The sequence below is a fragment of the Mobula birostris genome, chromosome 25 (genome assembly GCF_030028105.1).
Source record: "Mobula birostris isolate sMobBir1 chromosome 25, sMobBir1.hap1, whole genome shotgun sequence".
Taxonomy (NCBI): Eukaryota; Metazoa; Chordata; class Chondrichthyes; order Myliobatiformes; family Myliobatidae; genus Mobula; species Mobula birostris.
The window spans coordinates 14,762,857-14,783,895 of NC_092394.1; the positions used below are offsets into that span (position 1 = coordinate 14,762,857).

General features: G+C 39.0%; 1 protein-coding gene across 2 annotated transcripts in view; it reads left to right on the forward strand.

The window, feature by feature from the left end:
* LOC140187913 (lissencephaly-1 homolog) overlaps nt 1-21,039 on the forward strand; it is a 93,944-nt gene that overhangs the window by 52,633 nt on the left and 20,272 nt on the right. For both annotated transcript variants that reach the window (XM_072243773.1, XM_072243772.1), the window contains 5 exons: nt 3,703-3,787; nt 9,490-9,564; nt 10,626-10,832; nt 16,684-16,852; nt 20,005-20,107. In XM_072243773.1, the coding sequence (XP_072099874.1) occupies nt 3,703-3,787; nt 9,490-9,564; nt 10,626-10,832; nt 16,684-16,852; nt 20,005-20,107 (639 nt within the window). The remainder of the gene's footprint in view (nt 1-3,702; nt 3,788-9,489; nt 9,565-10,625; nt 10,833-16,683; nt 16,853-20,004; nt 20,108-21,039) is intronic.

Genomic DNA, 21,039 nt, shown 5'->3' on the forward strand with positions numbered 1-21,039 from the left:
TTTCTCCCCCTCCCCCACAACACTTTACGCAAAGATCGCACCCTCCGTGATTCCCCTGTCCATTCATCCCTCCCCACTAACCTCTTCCCTGGCACATAACCCTCAAGCAACAGAAATGCTGCCACAACTCCTCCCTCCTCCGTTACCTCCATCCAGGGCCTCAAACAGTCATTCCGGTGAGGCAGTGCTTTTCTTGCAAATCCGTTGGGATCATCTGTTGTATCCAGCGCTCCAAATGCGGCCTTCTCTACATTGGTGAGTCACAACATAAAATGGGGGACTGCTTTGTCAAGCACTTCCACTTCATCTGCCAAAAGTGGAACTTCCTGGTGGCCAACCATTTTAATTCCTATCCCCATTTCCGTTCCAAATTGTCGGTCCATGGCCTCCTCTTGTGCCACAAAGAGGCCATTCTCGGAGTGGAAGAGCGTCACCTCATATTCCACTTAAGTAACGTGCAACCTGATGGCATTAACATCAATTTCTCCTTTGGTAATTTTTTTTTATCATCTCTTTTCCCTCCTCACCCCCTTCTGTCTTCTATTCCCCATTTTGGGCTCTTCACCTTCTCTTCACCTGCCTATCACCTCACCCTTTCTTCGATGGTCCACTCTTCTCTCCTTTCCAGTTCGTTCTCCAGCCCTTTACCTTTGCCTGGCTTCACCTATCACTTTTTATCTAGTCCTCCTTCTCTTTCCCCCATCCACCCACCCCCACTTTTTTATTCTGGCATCTTCTTCCTTCCTTTCTAGTCCTGAAGAAAAGTCTCTACCTGAAACATTAACTGTTTATTCCTCTCCATATGTGCTGCCTTATCTGCTGAGTTTCTCCAGCATTTTGTGTGTGCTATACATTTTTATTTTTTAAGAAAACCATGTATGCTGTAAATACCATAAGACACCATAATTAACCTTGACCTTTTTAAAGAAGATATTGATTTAATATCAAAGGATTTAAATACTTAATGTCATTTGCTTAAACTGACCATTGGCTTGTAATCTTCAGCATCATCTACAACCTAATTGCCATGTAAATATGGTCCATTACCACACCGGGTACAAGGGCAAAACTGCACTGTTCATTAGAATTGATGGCTGACTCTAAATGTGCTTTGCATTAGAAAACAAAGGAGAACATTGAAGCATGTCTTGCATTATTAGTGGCCATTAATCTGACAGGCGTTTTGAGAAATGCTGACTGAGCAGTTGAATAGTTTAATTTATTCACACCTTGGGAGATTCTTTAAAGGTATCATAAATATTTACATTTGTGGGATTTGGGGGCAGTTTTACAAAATTGTTTCATCAAAAGAACAGTTGTTCACTAAAAAGCAAGAAGGGGAAACGTTAAGCTGTGCATACGAGGAAGTGTCCGGCTCCATCAGAGTAATCTAATTTCTCCTGGGTCTGGGAAGAGAAAATTGACTTTGGCTTTACTCTTGATTGCTATCCTTCAATCCTGCCAATAAAAGAAAAGTATACACAGTGGCTACTTTATTAGGTACCTCCTATACCTATAAAGTGGCCACTGAGTACATGTTCTTCTGCTGTAGCCCATCCACTTCAAGATTCGATCTGTTGAGCTCTGAAATGGTCTTTTGCACACCACTGTTGTAAAACATGGTTATGAATTACTGTCACCTTCCTGTCATCTTGAACCAGTCTGGCCATTCTCCTCTGACCTCTTTCATTAACAAGGTGTTTTCACCCACAGAACTGCCACTCACTAGATTTTTTAAAATTTTCGGCACCATTCTCTGTTTACTCTCGAGACTGGTGTGTGTGAAAATCCTAGGAGTTCAGCATTTTCTGAGATACTGAAACCACCCATCTCTTTGGCAAAGTCATAATAGAAAAGCAGGACTGCAGCCATAAAACAGCAACATGGTACCTGGTGTAAGCAGTCAAAATCTCTCAAGTTCTTTTTGTTTCGTGTCAAATGTTTATTTATATAAAAGATGTTTAATGTCATTTCCAGTACACACGTGTAAAAGGGAATGATACAATTGTTACTCTGGATGCAATGCAGCACTAAAAAAAACACAATAAGATGAAGTACACATTAAATGTTTAAAACACAATAAATATAAATACCTATGATAGCTTATAAACATTGATTGTATATTTATTAAGTGACTCTAGGTTCAGAAGTATCTGTACATAAGGTGACTTAGAGGAAATGATAAAGTAGTAATAGTTGAGGGGTGGCTTAGTGGGCAGAGGTGTTAATCAGCCTTTCTGCTTCGGGAAATGTAACAGTTATTAACTCTGATGGTTCTGGCATGAATGATCCGCAGCTGACTTCTTGGTGGGAGTGGGACAAACAGTCCATGATCATGGTGGGTGGGATCCTTCACGATGTTACTAACCCTTACCATCACCTTTCTGAATGTTTGACCATAATGGCTGGTAGGCTGGGGATCGGCTGTGAACCATGAGAGTGTACTGTGAAATACAGTGCCTTGGAAAAAGTATTCAGCCCCCAACTCTTTGTTCACATAAATGAGTATTACATCCAGGGATTTTAATCAATTTAACTGAGCATTTTTATTTGTGCATCACATGCTTCTTTCACAGTGGTGCCCAAAAAAATGGAAAATTGTAAAGCACGAAAAACTAAAATGCCAGCAGTATTCGCCCCCCCTTCGCTCAGTACTTAGTTGAGCCACCTCTCACAGCTATTACAGTAGTAGTCTTTTTGGATAAGAATCTATTAGCTTTTCACAATGTGATACAGCAAGATTTGCCCATTCCTCCTTGCAAAATTGCTCAAGCTGTGCCAGATTAGTTGAGAGCTATGATGAACAGCAGCTGGCGGTGTTTGATCAGGTTAAGATCAGGACTCTGACTGGGCCACTCAAGGACATAAATTTTCTTCATTTGAAGTCACTCTGGTAGTGTGCTTTGAGTCATTGTCCTGCTGCAAGACCAACTTCCTCCCCAATTTAAACTTTCTGGTAGGGCTAGCCCATCATTCCTGACCAGATTTCCAGTCCCTGCTGTAAGAAGAATTCCCACAGCGTAATGCTGCCTCCATCTCACTTTACAGTAGGGATGGTATTACCTGGCTGATGTACAGTATTAGATTTACGCCACATGTACCACTTTTTTTAAAACAGCATATCCTTGCCCGTAAAGACTTGGCAAAGTGTCATTTAGATGATACTGTAAAGATGTGGAAGTAGGTCTTGTGGTCGGATGAGACTAAAGTGGAACTTTCTGGCTTCAGCACTAAGTGGTGTGTAAAGCTAATAGTGCACATCAGCCACGTAACATCATCCCTACTGTAAAGTATAGTTGAGGGCTGAATACTTTTTCAAAGCACTATGATAAATTTTGAAGAGCATTTAGCATTTCCTGAGTCATTATTTATTGTCAATAAAAATATTGAGGTGTAATATCTAGGTCAATTCATAGAGAACATATTTACTGTTTATCTTACTCGTATTGCTGTGTCAGCATTTCTGAGCCAAGTCGTTGCATAAACATTTTGGAAGGGGAACAATGTATGAGAATGTATTACAGTCATGCTTTGTATAGATAGACTTTCAGACATACAGTGGCTGTATTGCATCTCTTGTTTCTTAGACAATGATTTATTGATGATTTTCAAAATGTCATTTTAGATTTTGACATAATCGACAGTGCTAAGTTGAAGGTGGTTAATGTCTCTTTTTAAAATTCAGATTTGGGTATTTTTCAGAAATCGAGCTATAGCTGACTATCTTCGTTCTAATGGCTATGAAGAGGCTTATTCCGTTTTTAAGAAGGAGGCAGAATTAGATATGGTAAGTCAAATTGGTTTGTTATTTAATCAAATACGTAAAACTTAATATTGGTGCCTGGCATTTCTTGAGCATTTAAGCAATGTGATGACATTCCCTTAAGTGCCTACATACGACATTGATGGAGCTGAGGCAGTTTCATCTGTGGCAAAAAGTTCTTCAGTCAAAAAATTGGTTTCTAATGTTAAACGATGTTGAGACTGCTGTGTCTGTAGCTACCAGGAAGGATTCATTTCTTTCTTTTCAAAAAAAAAAAAATATCTGGAATTTAAACATAGTTGTCAACAGTATGCATATTCTTTGAGCCTTCTGTTATTGAAAATATTTAAAGAGATTATGAATACAAAGGAGTTGCTGACCAACTTCGATTTTTCATCTGTGTTAGGAAAGGGGGTTGAAAGTAAAAATGAACCATTTTTGGCTGGTACAAGCAGTTCTACACCTTCAGCAGTGTTTTTGGATGCTTCATTAAATTGTCCTAAGAAGATGAGTTTTTTAATGAACTATCAAGTTTTGTCAGTGTCTTCCAGTATATCTACTTAACTGTTAGTGCCCCATCCCAACTCATCATGAACAAAATGTTGGTTCTTTTGAAGCTTGACTGCTAATTTCTGTATCATAAGACCATAAGACAAAGGAGCAGAAGTAGGCCATTCGGCCCATCGAGTCTGCTCCGCCATTTTATCATGAGCTGATCCATTTTCTCCTATTTAGTCCCACTCCCCTGCCTTCTCACCATAACCTTTGATGCCCTGGCTACTCAGATACCTATCAATCTCTGCCTTAAATACACCCAATGACTTGGCCTCCACTGCTGCCCGTGGCAACAAATTCCATAGATTCACCACCCTCTGACTAAAAAAATTTCTTCGCATTTCTGTTCTGAAAGGGCGCCCTTCAATCCTTAAGTCATGCCCTCTCATACTAGACTCCCCCATCATGGGAAACAACTTTGCCACATCCACTCTGTCCATGCCTTTTAACATTCGAAATGTTTCTATGAGGTCTCCCCTCATTCTTCTAAACTCCAAGGAATACAGTCCAAGAGCGGACAAACGTTCCTCATATGTTAACCCTCTCATTCCTGGAATCATTCTAGTGAATCTTCTCTGTACCCTCTCCAACGTCAGCACATCCTTTCTTAAATAAGGAGACCAAAACTGCCCACAGTACTCCAAGTGAGGTCTCACCAGCGCCTTATAGAGCCTCAACATCACATCCCTGCTCCTATACTCTATTCCTCTAGAAATGAATGCCAACATTGCATTCGCCTTCTTCACTACTGGCTCAACCTGGAGGTTAACTTTAAGGGTATCCTGTATGAGGACTCCCAAGTCCCGTTGCATCTCAGAACTTTGAATTCTTTCCCCACTTAAATAATATCTGTCCATTTATTTTTTCTGCCAAAGTGCATAACCATACACTTCCCAACATTGTACTTCATTTGCCACTTCTCTGCCCATTCTTCCAATCTATCCAAGTCTCTCTGCAGACTCTCCATTTCCTCAGCACTACCGGCCCCTCCACCTATCTTCGTATCGTCAGCAAACTTAGCCACAAAGCCATCTATTCCATAATCTAAATCATTGATGTACAATGTAAAAAGAAGCGGCCCCAACACTGATCCCTACGGAGCACCACTGGTAACCGGCAGCCAACCAAAATAGGATCCCTTTATTCCCACTCTCTGTTTCCTGCCAATCAGCCAACGCTCTATCCACGTATGTAACTTTCCTGTAATTCCATGGGCTCTTATCTTGTTAAGTAGCCTCATGTGTGGCACCTTGTCAAAGGCCTTCTGGAAATCCAAATATACAACATCCACTGCATCTCCCCTGTCTAGCCTACTGGTAATTTCCTCAAAAAATTGTAATAGGTTTGTCAGGCAGGATTTTCCTTTAAGGAATCCATGCTGAGTTCTGCCTATCTTGTCCTATGCCTCCAGGTACTCTGTAACCTCATCCTTGACAATCGACTCCAACAACTTCCCAACCACGGATGTCAAGCTAACAGGTCTATAATTTCCTTTTTGCTTCCTTGCCCCCTTCTTAAATAGCGGAGTGACATTTGCAATCTTCCAGTCCTCTGGAACCATGGCAGAATCTATCGACTTTTGAAAGATCATCGCTAATGCCTCCGCAATCTCCACAGCTACTTCCTTCAGAACACAAGGGTGCATTCCATCTGGTCCAGGAGATTTATCTACCTTTAGCCTATTCAGCTTCCTGAGTACTTTCTCTGTCATAATTGTGACTGCGCACACTTCTCTTCCCTGCCACCCTTGAGTGTCCAGTATACTGCTGAAGACTGATGCAAAATACTTATTCAGTTCCTCTGCCATCTCCTCATCTCCCATTACAATTTCTCCAGCATCATTTTCTATCGGTCTTATATCTACTCTCACCTGTCTTTTACTCTTTATATACTTGAAAAAGCTTTTAGTATCCTCTTCGATAGTATTTGCTAGCTTCCTTTCATAGTTAATCTTTTCCCTCTTAATGACCTTCTTGGTTTCCTTTTGTAAGGTTTTAAAAACTTCCCAATCCTCTCTCTTCCCACTAATTTTTGCTTCCTTGTATGCCCTCTCTTTTGCTTTAACTTTGGCTTTGACTTCTCTTGTCAACCACGGTTGCATCCTTTTTCCACTCGAAAATTTCTTCTTTTTTGGAATATACCTGTCTTGCACATTCCTCATTTCTTGCATAAACTCCAGCCACTGCTGCTCTGCTGTCTTTCCCGCCAGTGTCTCTTTCCAGTCAACTTTGGCCAGTTCCTCTCTCATGCCACTGTAATTTCCTTTACTCCACTGAAATACCGACACATCAGATTTCGGCTTCTCTTTTTCTAATTTCACAGTGAACTCAATCATGTTATGATCACTGCCTCCTAAGGGTTCCTTCACCTCAATCTCTCCAATCACCTCCGGTTCATTACACAATACGTAATCCAGTATAGCCGATCCCCTAGTAGCCTCAACAACAAACTGTTCTAAAAAGCCATCCCGCAGACATTCTACAAATTCTCTCTCTTGAGATCCAGTGCTGACCTGATTTTCCCAATCTACTCGCATGTTAAAATCCCCCACAATTATCATAACACTGCCCTTCTGACAAGCCTTTTCTATTTCCAGTTGTAATTTGTAGTCCACATCCCTGCAGCTGTTTGGAGGCCTATAAATAACTGCCATCAGGGTCCTTTTACCCCTGCTATTTCTTAGCTCGACCCATAAAGATTCTGCACCTTCCGATCCTATATCACCTCTTTCTAATGATTTAATATCATTTCTTACCAATAAAGCCACGCCTCCCCCTCTGCCTACCTTCCTATCCTTCCGATACACCGTGTATCCTTGGACGTTCAGCTCCCAGAAACATGCATCCTTTAGCCAGGTCTCAGTGATGGCCACAATATCATACCTGCCAATCTGTAGCTGTACAACAAGATCATCCACCTTATTCCTTATGCTGCGTGCATTTAAGTACAACACCTTAAGACCAGTATTTGATACTTTTTGCTTTGATTTCACTGCAACTTTATTGCACTGCAACTCATCCCAATGGCTACAAATTTGCCCCATCACCTGCCTGTCTTTCCTGACATCTTTACTGCTCACTGTCCTGTCCTTCAAGGCATTTTGGCAATATAGTATCCTGTGTAGTTGTCATCTACATAATTTTGTGGTTCTCTGCAACCCAGCAAGTTTAGCTTAAAATTCTTGATTTGGGGCTTCACCCCACATGAACCTCATAATCGTTGACAGCCTGTATCTCAACATTTCATCTGTAGAAACAGATGGCATTGATGTCTGCTTTGTAGGTTTTCTCTGGATCTTGCATTGAGAGTTACCATTTTTTTTTTGCCTCAAAAATCTCTGCCAATGTTTTTTCACTGTTTCGGGACTGATCTCTTTCCTATGCAGTGTGCATTATATTCTAAACTCCATTGAAATCAAGTGTTGCAGGTGTGATTGACTGCTACAAATTCACAGATCTCTTGAATGGAAATACAAAAAAAAAGAGCTATGACAATTTTTTGTTCAGCTTGTTTGGAGTTTTATTCCGATTTTGTAGTGAGTTTGTGTTGGAAATTGAACAACAAAATGAGAAAATCAATTTTTTTTGATTTTGAAATGCCGTGCTTGTCCATGTAAAATTGATCATTGTAGAAATGGCCTTCCAACTTTACGTATATCCTGATAAAAACAAAATTAGTTCACCCAGGAAACATAGATATGAATCTTGAACACAACTGATGTTTGTGCTTGAGACTGATGTTTGTGTTTGAGTTTTCCCAGATGATCTCAACCATGTGACACCATAAACCAAAGCCAATGAATTGTGTCACATGGATACTAAATTTATCCAGAGCTGTGTTGTGGGCCACTCCTTGATTATCTCTGTGTCCTGAAGAGCAACACTAAATAAATTGCAAACTCCAGACTCCTCGAGTTAGAAGAGCACACAACATCAAATGATTTTACCTGCTATTTCAAAACACAAACAATACTAATATATTTTATTTGTGAACTAGACACATTCAAATTAACAATTTATTATCTGTACTAGTAAGGTTTGTTGAAGTTACCCAGATTCCAAAGCTGTACCGCAGCTCTGGTAATAGGCAATTGCATATTTATTCATGTCCTTTGGAGTTCTGTTAATAGAAAAAAGACATATCAAATCATATACAAGTTCCAGCTCTTCAGAGTTCAGACATGAAACTCAAGGCAAAAAAAAATCTAAATAGTTTAAAATAATCCTGTTTGAAAAGGAATTCATGACTTTTCTGTGGAGCAGTCATTATCCTGAAGCATAAACTCTTCCCCCCACAACTGCTGCCCGACCTGTTGAGTTTTTCTAGCATTTTCTACTTTTTCAGACTTTTTTTTTCTACATTGAGGCACTCAGCAAAGCTGAGCTTTTGAGTTCAGCTTTGTGATTGGGGATTTTTTAAATTATTGAATCAAAATGATATTCCCATTGATAAATTGTAGTTTGGCTTCATGGTCAATGTGCTGATATCTGTTGAGCTGCCCAGAGTGGAATTTGAATTAATCATCATATAAAGAGCTTTATCTAAATGGCCATAGGAATCCAGCTGTTTGTTAAAAGTTGAACATCTACAATTGCATTAAACAGTTAAGGGGATTGCACACTTCAAACCTGTGTTCGAATTCATGTTATCAACAATCATTTTTATTGAAAAGTTTTTTTTTACTTTGCCTCCCAAGAGATCTTGTAAAGAGAATTGAAACAGCATCTCTATAAGAAGAAACATTTATTTTTAGGATGTACAGTGTAAATTTGAATTGCCACTCTGTCAATCTTAACTTTAATCCTTTATTTAAAGCATCTTAAAGAACATCTGTAGTTTGTTCAGATCCTTAAAGAAGAGTTTGTGTAGTTGTTTGATCCAAAATACATAAAGAATCTTTTTTTTAAAAAATGAGTTGCATGCTGTATAAACATAGCAGATAACAAGCACTATATTTGGCACAAATTTTTTTAAAAATTGTAATCCTTGAGCAAGTTGAGAATTTTTTTCCTATTACTTTTGAATGTATCCAGACAGACAACCTTGATTGTCATTTTTGAAAGTAAATGGGAAAATAATTACCAGTAATGGCATATGGTGATTTTACAATTTATCTTGTGGCTGGAAAATGCAGTGTTCATCTAACTTTTCAAAATGTTGTTTTTCTATAGAATGAAGAATTAGACAAAAAATATGCTGGACTGCTGGAGAAAAAATGGACCTCTGTGATAAGATTACAGAAGAAGGTCAAGTCTAACTAATATGTTACCCTTTGCTTCACCCACTATGATTATTAAGCCTATGCACTTTTGCTTCCTATTTAACTCTTATTTCATTTTCAAGTTGGGGGAAAAAGTACTCAGCAACCTGATCCCCTTTAACTGACGCATCAGAAGCACCCATTTTTGGAAAATGAATATGACCTTGAACTGAAATCCTGTTCTTTATGTCTATTATCCTCAGAGTATGAATTATTCTAGATGACAGCTCCTCAAAACTCAGCATTCCTAGAGTCAGTCCTGCCGTATTGGTGGTTTGACTGATTAAATTTTCAGTTTTTTAACAGATTTAATTCCCATTTTTAAATAGAAAATTCCTTTAAAACATCAAACCTTAGAGAACTGGAGGCCTATCAGAAGAACATAGGGTTAAGAACTTAAAACTGTTTAGCTTCATTCTTCTCTAGATATATAACCTCATGCATTAAAATCAGAAAGTGGTGTTCAGTTTAATTTTGGGAATTGCAGGTGTAGTGAACAGTGACACAAGATAGTTGTGGTTTTCTGCATCCTATCTAGTAATGGAACAGCTCTTCTCCCATCTTGGACATGAAGGAAATCAGCCTGTGGGGTGAGGAGGACAGCTGAACATTTCATTAGCTTTTTAGGAATAAGTAGAAATACTGTTACTGTTTCTCACATCTCCAAATGCTTTAGTTTTAGTAGAATTCTGTAAAATAGAAACATCATAAAACCACAGGACATTCCTCCTGGAGAGCATCACGTTCTCTTTTTAAAAAATTTTATTGCCTATTGGTCAAAAATGTTTATTTTGCTTATGATAGACCCCAGATTCTAATTCGGGTGGTCCTAATATATGTCTCATTGCTGTGATTCTCAGAGAGAGCCTTTTAAACATCCAGACATTAAAACTAAAGAGTAACAATGTATTTCTCAATTGTAACAATGTCTTCCAAAATCAGAGTTACCTCTTACTCCTGCAATAACGCTTCTAAATTTCAAAGTTAATGTTCATTTATTTGCATTTTCCCAATTCTGAAAATCCTGATATTTCATTTGTTCAACAGGTTATGGAATTAGAATCAAAACTAAATGAAGCAAAAGAAGAATTTACATCAGCTGGTCCCCTTGGTCAAAAGCGTGACCCTAAAGAATGGATCCCTCGTCCTCCAGAAAGATACTCTCTGAGTGGACACAGAAGCCCGGTCACACGAGTTATTTTCCATCCAGTTTTCAGTGTCATGGTATCAGCCTCTGAGGATGCCACAATAAAGGTAAAAAAAAATTTTTGCAAGAAGATATCTGCTTTTTATTATTCAACAAAACCAAATTTAACCACAAGGTAAATGTGTAATGTGCACTTTCCATTCAGTTGCTCATTGTTACTTTGACCCATTGTTTAACTGACTGGAAACCATGAGAGGAGAATGGTGGCTCCTGGAGAAGCAGCCTGTGTGAGTGAATAAATATTTTAACAGCACAAATTTAAATTCAACACAATATTCTGTTCAAAGACCTGTTATGGAAGAAAGAGAATTTTGGTTTCTCAGTTCTTTAACTGAGCATAGCAGTTTTGGACAGTAGTTTTTTGACTTGTATTTTGACTGGTAGTTAGAAGCTCATTGTGTAAACACAGTTGTTTTATACTTGTATTGGGGATGTGAAGCAGTTATCCCACAGCTTAATCAGGGCAATTTTAACAATGCTGTGTAATAAACCGAAAAATGTTGCTGGTCACGTCAACTAGATCTTCCCATTAATAATTGACTAACTTGGGGAATTCATTCTTGGGGGATGTGGTCTTCAGAGTATAATTAAAGCTATTTTGTTGAACTGGATTGATATCCTGGAGTTGCCTCTATTAGATTTTGCTTTTAAGTAAACTGAAAGTTATAGATAAAGAAAAGGAATATGTATTTTAGTCAAATTGGCTTTCCTCATTTTTGAAGAAGCAATGCCAAGCTTAATGGGCATTCAAAAACCTGGAAGTGAAAAGCTATCAATGAAGTACTGAACTTTAATTACCAGTCAGACCAAATAAGCAGCAGCTGCAAAAAATTTGCAACTATCTTCAATAGTTGATTTGACCATCACACCTGCTCTTCAAGTTTTTATTTTGTGTCATTTGAAACAACCTTTTCATCAGGAAAATGCTGTGTAATTCTTGCAAGATTGGCATTCAAAATTGCACATCTACCTCTTTGTCCTCTTTCTTCAAAGATATCAGAGATGTCCTCTTGCTTCAAAGAATGGGCTTTCCTGTCCTCAACTGCATCTCCTCCATTTCCCAGACATCTGCACTTATCTCATCTTCTAATTGCCTTAACAGAGATAGAGTTCCTCTTGTCCTACCTGCCAGTGAACTTCCACATCATTCTCCATAATTTCTGCCATCTTCAACTGGGTCCTACCACCCTACAGCCAAACATGGCTACCTCCACACTCATACTCTCTCACGCCCAGGGATTGCTCACTTCGTGAGTCACTTGTCCATTCGTCCCTCCCCACTAATGTCCCTCCTGGAACATACCCCTGCAAGCAACCAAAATGCTGCTCCTGCCCATTCACCTCCTACCCCATCCCCATTCAGGGTCTTAAATGGTCATTCTGCATGAGTCAACTCTTCACATGCAAATCTGTTGGAGTCATCTATTGTATCGCAATGCCTCTACATTGGTGAAACCCAATGTAAATTGGGGTGTTTCCCACTGGCCAACCATTTTAATATATCTCCATTTCTTATTCTGACATGTCAGTCCATGGCCGCCTCTTTTGCCACAATGTGGCCACTCTCAGGGTTGAGGAGCAACACCTCATATTCCATCTGGTTAAACTCCAATCTGATGGCATGAACATAGATTTCTCTTGGTTTAAAAAAAAAACTCCCTCCCCTACCACCTTTTATTCCCCACTCTGGCTTCTTTTCACTTCTCCGCATCTTCCTATCAGATTTCTTTTTCAGCTCTTACTTTTCCCACCCACCTGGCTTCATCTATCATCTTCCAGTTAGTCCTCCTTCTCCTCACTCACCTTTTTTTTTAATTCTGGCATCTTCCCTCTTCCTTTCCAGTCCTGAAACAAGCCCAAAACATTGACTGTTTATTCATAGATGCTCCCTGGACCTGCTGAGTTCCTTCAGCATTGTGTGTGTGTGTGTGTGTGTGTGTGTACGTGTGTGTGTGTGTGTACTACTTAGTTTTCTTGTTCATTTTCTACCCATCCCCACTCAAGGTAGTGGATAATGCTTGGCGCATTAACTGTCATTCATTATTTATTTCTTGCATAATCTTGGGCAATGAATGCCAGCAGACATTGAACTGAATGTTGATCTGGTGTTTTAGGTGCAGTTTTGACAAGATAATTTTTGTTATAAAGCATTTTATATTATTACCATTTCAGAAAATGTATGTATAATCATGGTCTCATTCAGATTGACTCCTTTAAATCACCTGAGCATTTGTTCAGTGATTTGTTCTCTTTGTGATGAACTCTGCTAGAAAGCTGTTATATTAGTGTTAGCAAATGTGCTTCATTTAGAGGTCTCCAAGTGGAAATAGACTCTGCTTTAAACAGTGCAAGTATTATTAGATTTGCTGGGCAATGGGGGAAAATTCCTTAGCATTGCAAGAGAGGTTTTCCACTAAATAAGTTATTTCCAGCATGTTTCTAATGCTCTTGAATCTTTAAGGATTCAACACTACAGGTTATAGATAGAAATTAAATACACTTAAAGCTTTCCTGTCTTTTTATTATATTTACTTATCAAATATAAACAATTTGAATTAAAGCTACTGATATCTGTGTTGAACTGTTCTGCCCTGCCCTTTCCTCTGCCCATAAGTCCTTCTCAATGTTACAGAACAAAGTTTTGTAAGCATGATGTGTTTGTCTTCTTATGAATTGATAGTATATACTTGAAAGAAATAACATGTAGCACAATCTGTAATTTAAATAATTGCCTAATTACCAGGCTGGTTGGAAGATTGAGCATTTGTTTCCAAGAGGAGGTAATCACAAATGCGCAACATCTAACAAGCAGAATTGCTACAGTGATCTGTATAATCAGTAAATGTATTAGGTATAATAAAATGCCGGGTCCAAACTTTTCAAATTTTGGATGAAGACTTTTAGGTTGTAGCAGCTTTTTAATTGGATTCTTGTGGCACCACAAAAGATACCTCTTGGAGATTTAAGTCCTCTTAAAAGTTCAGCACATTGAATAATTCCTTCAGATATCCTTCGCATCTTTCGCCAAGATTTTGCCTATCAAACTCGATTGAGAGATTTCCTTCACTTCCACCTACTTAAAATGCTAAATTTGTAGTAGAGGCCTGTCCAAGTGGCTGCTTACACATGAGCAACTGTGGTCAGAAATTCATTTGACTATGTAGTATATTTCAAAGCATTCTGAATCTCTGATGGCAACACAAGCATACTTAGAATTGCTGAAATATAGAGTGGAAACTTGACCTTTGGGTTCAAGTATATTCACAAACACTTTAGATTCAGATGTTGGCCATCACATTTTTAACTGCTTGTAGAAACCCATGTATTTTTAATTCCCAGTTGTATGATGACAGAAGTAGAGGCTTGATTCTTTGTTTCCACTTTCCTATCAAGCATGCATTGAATATTTTTTACTGACTGATAATACTAAGATCATGCAACCATGGGCAATTGAAAATATGCTTTTTGAGAAGTGCATTTATTGGTGAAGTTCAATACAAGGGATTTTTAAGCTTGTGTATAACTCAGACAAAAATAATGTTGAAAATACGAATACAATGCATGTGAAGAAAAACGGCTAAGTCTACAGGGTGAAAATCCTTCAGAACACTTGAATAGTTTGGTTCCTTTTGCACTTCAGTGCTATAACTTTTAAATGCCTATGATTTTTGCCATAATTCTGATTTGCAGATTTTTAAAAATTTGAAGTTTAATTTTCTGTAAGTACTTTGCTATAAATTTCATAAGCATGTGCATCAGATACAGCTATTAATAGAAAGATCGTAGCTTAAAAAATCTAGCAAAAAGATATGGAACTGATAAGGTTGAGTATTCTGATGAACTTTCTACTTGCATATCATCAGTATGATGACAACCCTTTGGCCATCCCATCCCAACTACAGTGTTCACCCAGCTAGTCCCAATTTCCTGCATTTGACTCTCTTGATAACTCAGGCCCTCTAATCCTGGAAATGTCCTAGCAAATCTTTTCTGCCCTCTTTCCAGTTTAACTATATCTTTCATAAAACTGCATACAGTATTCCAAGTACAACCACCAAACAACTTGCACAACTGCAGCATTATGTCCCAACTCCTATACGCGGTACCCTGACTGAAGGCCAACGTGCTAATATCTTTTTCACCACGCTGGTCTGTCTGTGACGATGCTTTCAGTGAACCAACCATCTTGTGCTCCTTTGAGTCCCATTACATTCCTTAGTGCCCTAACATTCATAGTATGAGTCCTTTACTGTCACCTCACACTTCTCCATATTGAAATCCATTCGCCATGGCCCACTTCCCTAACTTCACTGTCAACACCTTCTAACTTAATAACCTAATAAGCATACTGATCAGGTCTTGTGCATTGGTATCCAAATAATTTTTGTGAAAAATTAATAATAAGAGGCCCAACACTGCTCCTTTATGGCATACCATTAGTCACCAGAGAAACAATCTTCAACCACCACCCTCTGCTTCCTAACTCTGAGCCAATTTTAAATCCAGCTAACTAGTTCTCCTTGGATTCCATGGGGCTTAAACTTCCAGACCAGTCTTCCATGCAGGATCTTGTCAAAGGTCTTGCTAAAGTCCAAATAGATAACATTCACTGCCCTACCCTCATTACACTTTGGTTACTTTCAAAAAAAACTCTGAAAGGTTTGGCAAGCATGACTTCCTATTCGCAAAGCCATCCAACTCCTAATCAGGCTCTTTGTCTATCCAAAAGCACAAGAGACTGGCCTGTAGTTCATTTGCTTCCCTTACTTAAACAACAGGACAACATTAGCCATATTTCAGTCTTGGGAACTTCAATGCTTAAAAATGAACCAATTATCTCTGCATGGGCCTCCACAATTTCTTCTCTAGCCCCCCGCAAAGTCCGAGGATGCACTCGGTCAGTCCATGGGGATTTATCCACTAATGTGCTGTATTGCTGCAAATACCTCCTTTCTGATATCATGAATGTCCTCCAAAGTATCACTTGTTTCCCTTTTATCTTGAGCAACCATGATTTTCTTCTCATTAAAAACAAAAGAGAAATATATTTGTTAAAAATTCCATCCATCTCCTGTGGTTTTGTAGGCAGCTCTGTTAATCTTTAAGGGAACCTGCTCTTTTCCTGGCCACTCTTAATATAAGCTGTAGAAACTTATGTGATTTTCCTTGACCTTAACAGCCAGATTCATCTCATACCCTCTCTTTGCCCTCCTGATCTCCCCTTGAGTGTTCTTAATCTTCTTGCCGTTATTAAAGATTCATTAATCCCCAAACTCCTAAACCCAATGTATGCTTCCTTTAACTTGACTAGAGCCTCAATATATCTCATCAGCCAAGATTCCTTAAACTTGCCAGATTTGCCCCTCACCCTAATAGGAACGTGCTACTTCTGGCCACCTAATATCGTATTCTTCTTGAAAGCCTTCTTCTTACCATTTGGTCCTTTTCTTTCAAACAGACTCACCCAGTTTACCTCTGCTAGATTCTGTCAAAATCCCCTTAAATTATCCCTACTCCAGCCTAGAACCCTAACTGTGGATCTGTCTTATCTTTTTCCATCACTATTGTAAAAACTAAAAGAATTGTGGTCACTAGAGCCAAAGTGCTCCTTGATTCCCTATGGGTCTTAGTCTTTGGTAGAAATTACATTCACTTTAATAATTGCCTGAAAATGTGTTCGGAATAAATGAAAATTCATATTTGCTGTTGTATTCTGTCCAGGCAATTCCTAAAGGCACTGCAGGTATTAGTTTTGCAGCAGTGATATAGACAGTATTGTCAAGCAATGCACAACTAATTTATTAATAGTAAACATTTAATTGTGCTGTTTAAGTGGAAGTGAAAAAGCAGTGGCAGGTAATGCAGTTTACTAACCTGCTCTTGTACTTTTCTTGTCAGGTCTGGGACTATGAAACTGGAGATTTTGAACGTACACTGAAAGGTCACACAGACTCTGTACAAGATATCTCCTTTGATCAGAATGGCAAGCTGTTAGCATCCTGCTCTGCTGACATGACCATCAAGCTTTGGGATTTCCAAAGCTTCGAATGCATTAGGACTATGCATGGTAAGACTTTGGTTTTTTTCCCCCAGGGAGGGAATCAAAAGCAGGAATTACTTTTCTGTATGGTGGGTGGACAATTTTATCCAATATTGCCAAACACTATCCTTAGTCAAAAAAGAAACGGACTGAAGTGTGCTACTATCATTATGGGTTGGTATTGATTAGCAGATCTACAGGAAAGTAAATTTCAGTTCTGATTTGAATTTCGTCTGCTTTCTTCTTCCCATTCTATTTCCCAAATTGTGTGCACACTTCCAGTGGCTCAGCTACGGTGACTTTAAAGGGTGTAGGCAAAGCTCTACTTGTTGGCTGCAGCTTTATTCTGTTACTGAACTTAATTGTTGTCTCTGTGGCTCTATAGTAGAGTGTGGCTAGGCACAGCTCCAGTGATATTTTGAAGTTTGCTGTTGTAAGCCGGATCAAAGGTGGTGATATATCAGCATGCAGGAGGGAGATTGACAATTTAGCTGAGTGGTGCTACAAGAACAACCTGTTACTCAATGTCAGCAACACCAGGGAGCTGATTATTGAATTCAGCAGGAGGAAACCAAAGGTCCATGAGCCAGTCCTCATTTGGAGGGTCTGCAACTTTAAATTCCTCTGTGTTATCATTTCAGAGGATCTGTCGTGGGCTCAGCGTTTAAGTGCAATTATGAAGAAAGCAGCACCTCTACTTAGGAGTTTGTGAAGATTTGGCATGATATCTAAAACTTTGACAAACTTCTATAGATGTGTGATGGAGAGTATATTGACTGGCTGCATCACATACTGGAATGAAAACACCAATACCCTTGAGGAATCCTATAAAAAGTAGTATTCTCAGTCCATTACTGGCAAATCCCTCTCCACCATTGAGCACATTTATATTGAGCATTGTCACAGGAAAGCAGCGTGCATTTTCAGGGAACCGACCACCCAGATCATGCTTTCTTCTCACTGCGGCCATCAGGAAGAAGGTACAGGAGCCTAAGGACTCGCACTACCAGATTCAAGAACAGTTATTACCCTTCAACCATCAGGCTCTTGAACCAAAGGGGATAAATTCACTCATTTTCACTTGCCCCATCCAATGGACTCATCTCAAGGACTCGTATTTCATGTTCTCGAAATTTATTACTTATTATATTTCTTTTTGGATTTGCACAGTTTGTTGTCTTTTGCATATTGCTTGAATGCCCAGTCGGTGGGGTCTTTCATTGATTCTATTATGGTTATTATTCTGGTATGGATTTATTGAGTATGCCTGCAAGAAAATGAGACTCAGGGCTGTAAATGGTGACATAGATGTACATTGGTAAATTTATTTTGAACTTGGAGGAGTACATGTAATGTTAGGTATTTTCTTGCATTACCAAGTGCATTGAAAGGATTCAAAGTACATTTGTTATCATAATTATCTATGCAGTGTACAACCCTGAGATTCGTCTTCCCCACAGACAGCCACAAAAGAAAACCATTGAACCTGTTTAAAGGAAAAACATCAAACCCTGCCCCCCAGCGCAAAAAAAAAAAGCGAATCATGCAAACAGCAGCAAGAGCATCGAACCCCATCCCCACCGGGCAAAAAACAAATTGCACAAACAGCAACAAGAAGGAATGAGCAAAAAACATAAAATTGAAGGGTCCTCATTATTCATTTCAGTTTAGTCACAAAAAAAAGAAAACCTGCAGATGCTGGAAATCAAACCAATGCACACAAAATGCTGGAGGAACTCAGCAGGCCAGGCAGTATCTATGGAAAAGAGTGAACATTCAATGTTTTGGGCCAAGACCCTTCATCAGGACACTTTTTTTACAGTTCAGCTCAGGCGCCCCCCCCCCCCCCCCCCAATTCAAAGTCGCCCAAAAATGGCAATGGAGAAAGTGGTCATAAACCAGAAACATATTACAATGTGAACCTACAATCCAGTCCACAAACTACGTCAATTAAACCTTTCTCCGGCACCATCCTCTGATGGCATTAAGGAGAGAGAGAGAGAGAGCAATCATTCGAATGCAGGGGCCTACAATCGGGAGCAACAAGAAAGGGAGAGAGAGAGAGAGAACTTCACGTGCAGACACCTTCCTCCAGCAGGTGCAAGCCAGAGGCTGGTAGATGGTGTTGAACCCTTGCCTCTATTTTCAATCTTCCTCTGCATTTTAATCAGTGAGAAAGCGAATCGATCATGGGCTCGCATCCCATCTGTAGGTTTCTTGGCCTCAAGGCTGCGTGCCTCCCCGGAACCCTCTCAGAGAGAGCAAAGGACCCAAAAACACACCACCAAACTGTGATCACAGGCTCCAACAGTATCATAACCACATTTAGAAGAAAAGGTTAACGTAAAAGAAGCGAAGGAAACAGTTTTGTGAACCATCTGGACAAGGTTGCATGTGGTAGCGTTATTCACTGGCATCACCTACAACCTTTTTTCCCCACAAGTGCGCACCACTCATAGGCATTTAGCCCAACTCTGATCTCAAACTTGCACTGCCTTGTGGCTGTACCCACTCGTGGGAGACTTCAGAATAAACCCTGAGGAAAAATCTGAAGCTGAGTATGTATGGCAGTCCTACATTTAGTCTAACACTGAATGACAACTCCTGTAGCTCCACTGGTGCCATGCTGTATCAGTCTCTGCAGTTCCTTTGGATTCATCAGCTGCGTGGAGACGGGGAGCCTACTGCATGGGCAGCAGCTTGCCCTCCATATCGTATTACCCTGGCTTGCGTACTGAATTGCACGTAGACAGCTGGGACGCAACATTCATGGTCGATCTCAACCAACGGAGGGCCTCAGACCAAGTTCACCCCTTCATACAGGTATGATACCCACCAGAGGTGTTCACATGGGTATACTAAGAAATTGCATTGTTGCTGATTAACAATAGCAATGTTGACAGTGTTACCATAATTATCTTGCAGGATCAAAATGGGCACTCTGACAATAGGAATACTCAAATAATAGCTAAACTTTGTGACTGCTCTTGTATTTGATACAGTTTTATCACATTTTGTAAATAGGAAAAATAAACACAATTACTTGAAATATTAGTATTGAATAACCAGTGGTGTTAAAGGTTTAAAACTTTTTGATGGGACCATAAATCTATGTTCAAGGCAGATCCTAGTTGAACTTTTTTTCGTACATCCTCATTTAAGTTCTGATTTATTTTCAGGCCATGATCATAATATTTCATCAGTAGCTATCATGCCTAATGGAGATCATATAGTGTCTGCCTCAAGGGATAAAACCATGAAAATGTGGGAAGTCCAGACTGGGTAAGTGTGTTTTTAAAAACAATTTAACAATGTATTTTTGATTCTACTGTAGAACATGTAGAAATATGTACAAATATTTGGTTTATTATGTCATAAATGTAAATCAGCAAAGGCTTACATACAAGTTTAATTATATTGGGTTCCTATGAAGCTTGCTGGGAGATTTTTTTCTACCTTAAAGCCAATATATAGATGTAAGTTGCTGTAAAACACTTGTACCCTAGTGTTTCTAATTAAGTTTAGTAAAATTCCTTTAATAGACTGAAATAAATCTTGTACCCAGATATTCAGAGAATCCAATGGAATTTCAGCACCTCAAAAATTCACTAAAAGCTGCATCTAGCTTTCTGTGTTTATTAAAATAACCTTTTGCTCTCTGTTCCATGGAAAATATATCATTAAGAATTATTGAAGTTCTTTTTCTGATTCACAATAGTGAAATCTATTTGATCTATTAATTGACTTAAAAATATAGATATAGTTTAATTTCTTTCAAATGTGCAGACGCTGAGTTAAAGAGTGATTCAGTAGATTAACTTTGAGTTCATATGCTTATTCCATCTGGGTATCATTTTTAACAAATATGATTTTGAGATCTAATGTGTAAATACTTAAAATTGCACTTAAACCCTGAAAATACCAACTTATATGGTATTACAGTAAATGCAGAATTGAGTTGAAATAGTATTAATAAACTTAAGCCATTATCAGGTATACACAGTGGTCCTTAGCAGTTTGAGTATCTGATTGTGCACAGCCTATTGCGTTATTACATTTTCATTGTTTGTACTGCAACATGCGATACGGGCCCATAACACTCTGGCAGTACACTCTCAACTTCAACAACTTGAAAGGCAACGGCATACTCGCCTCTTTTGGATTCACTTTTGACATGCTGTCTAAATACATCCTGGTTCAAAATTATGTTCACA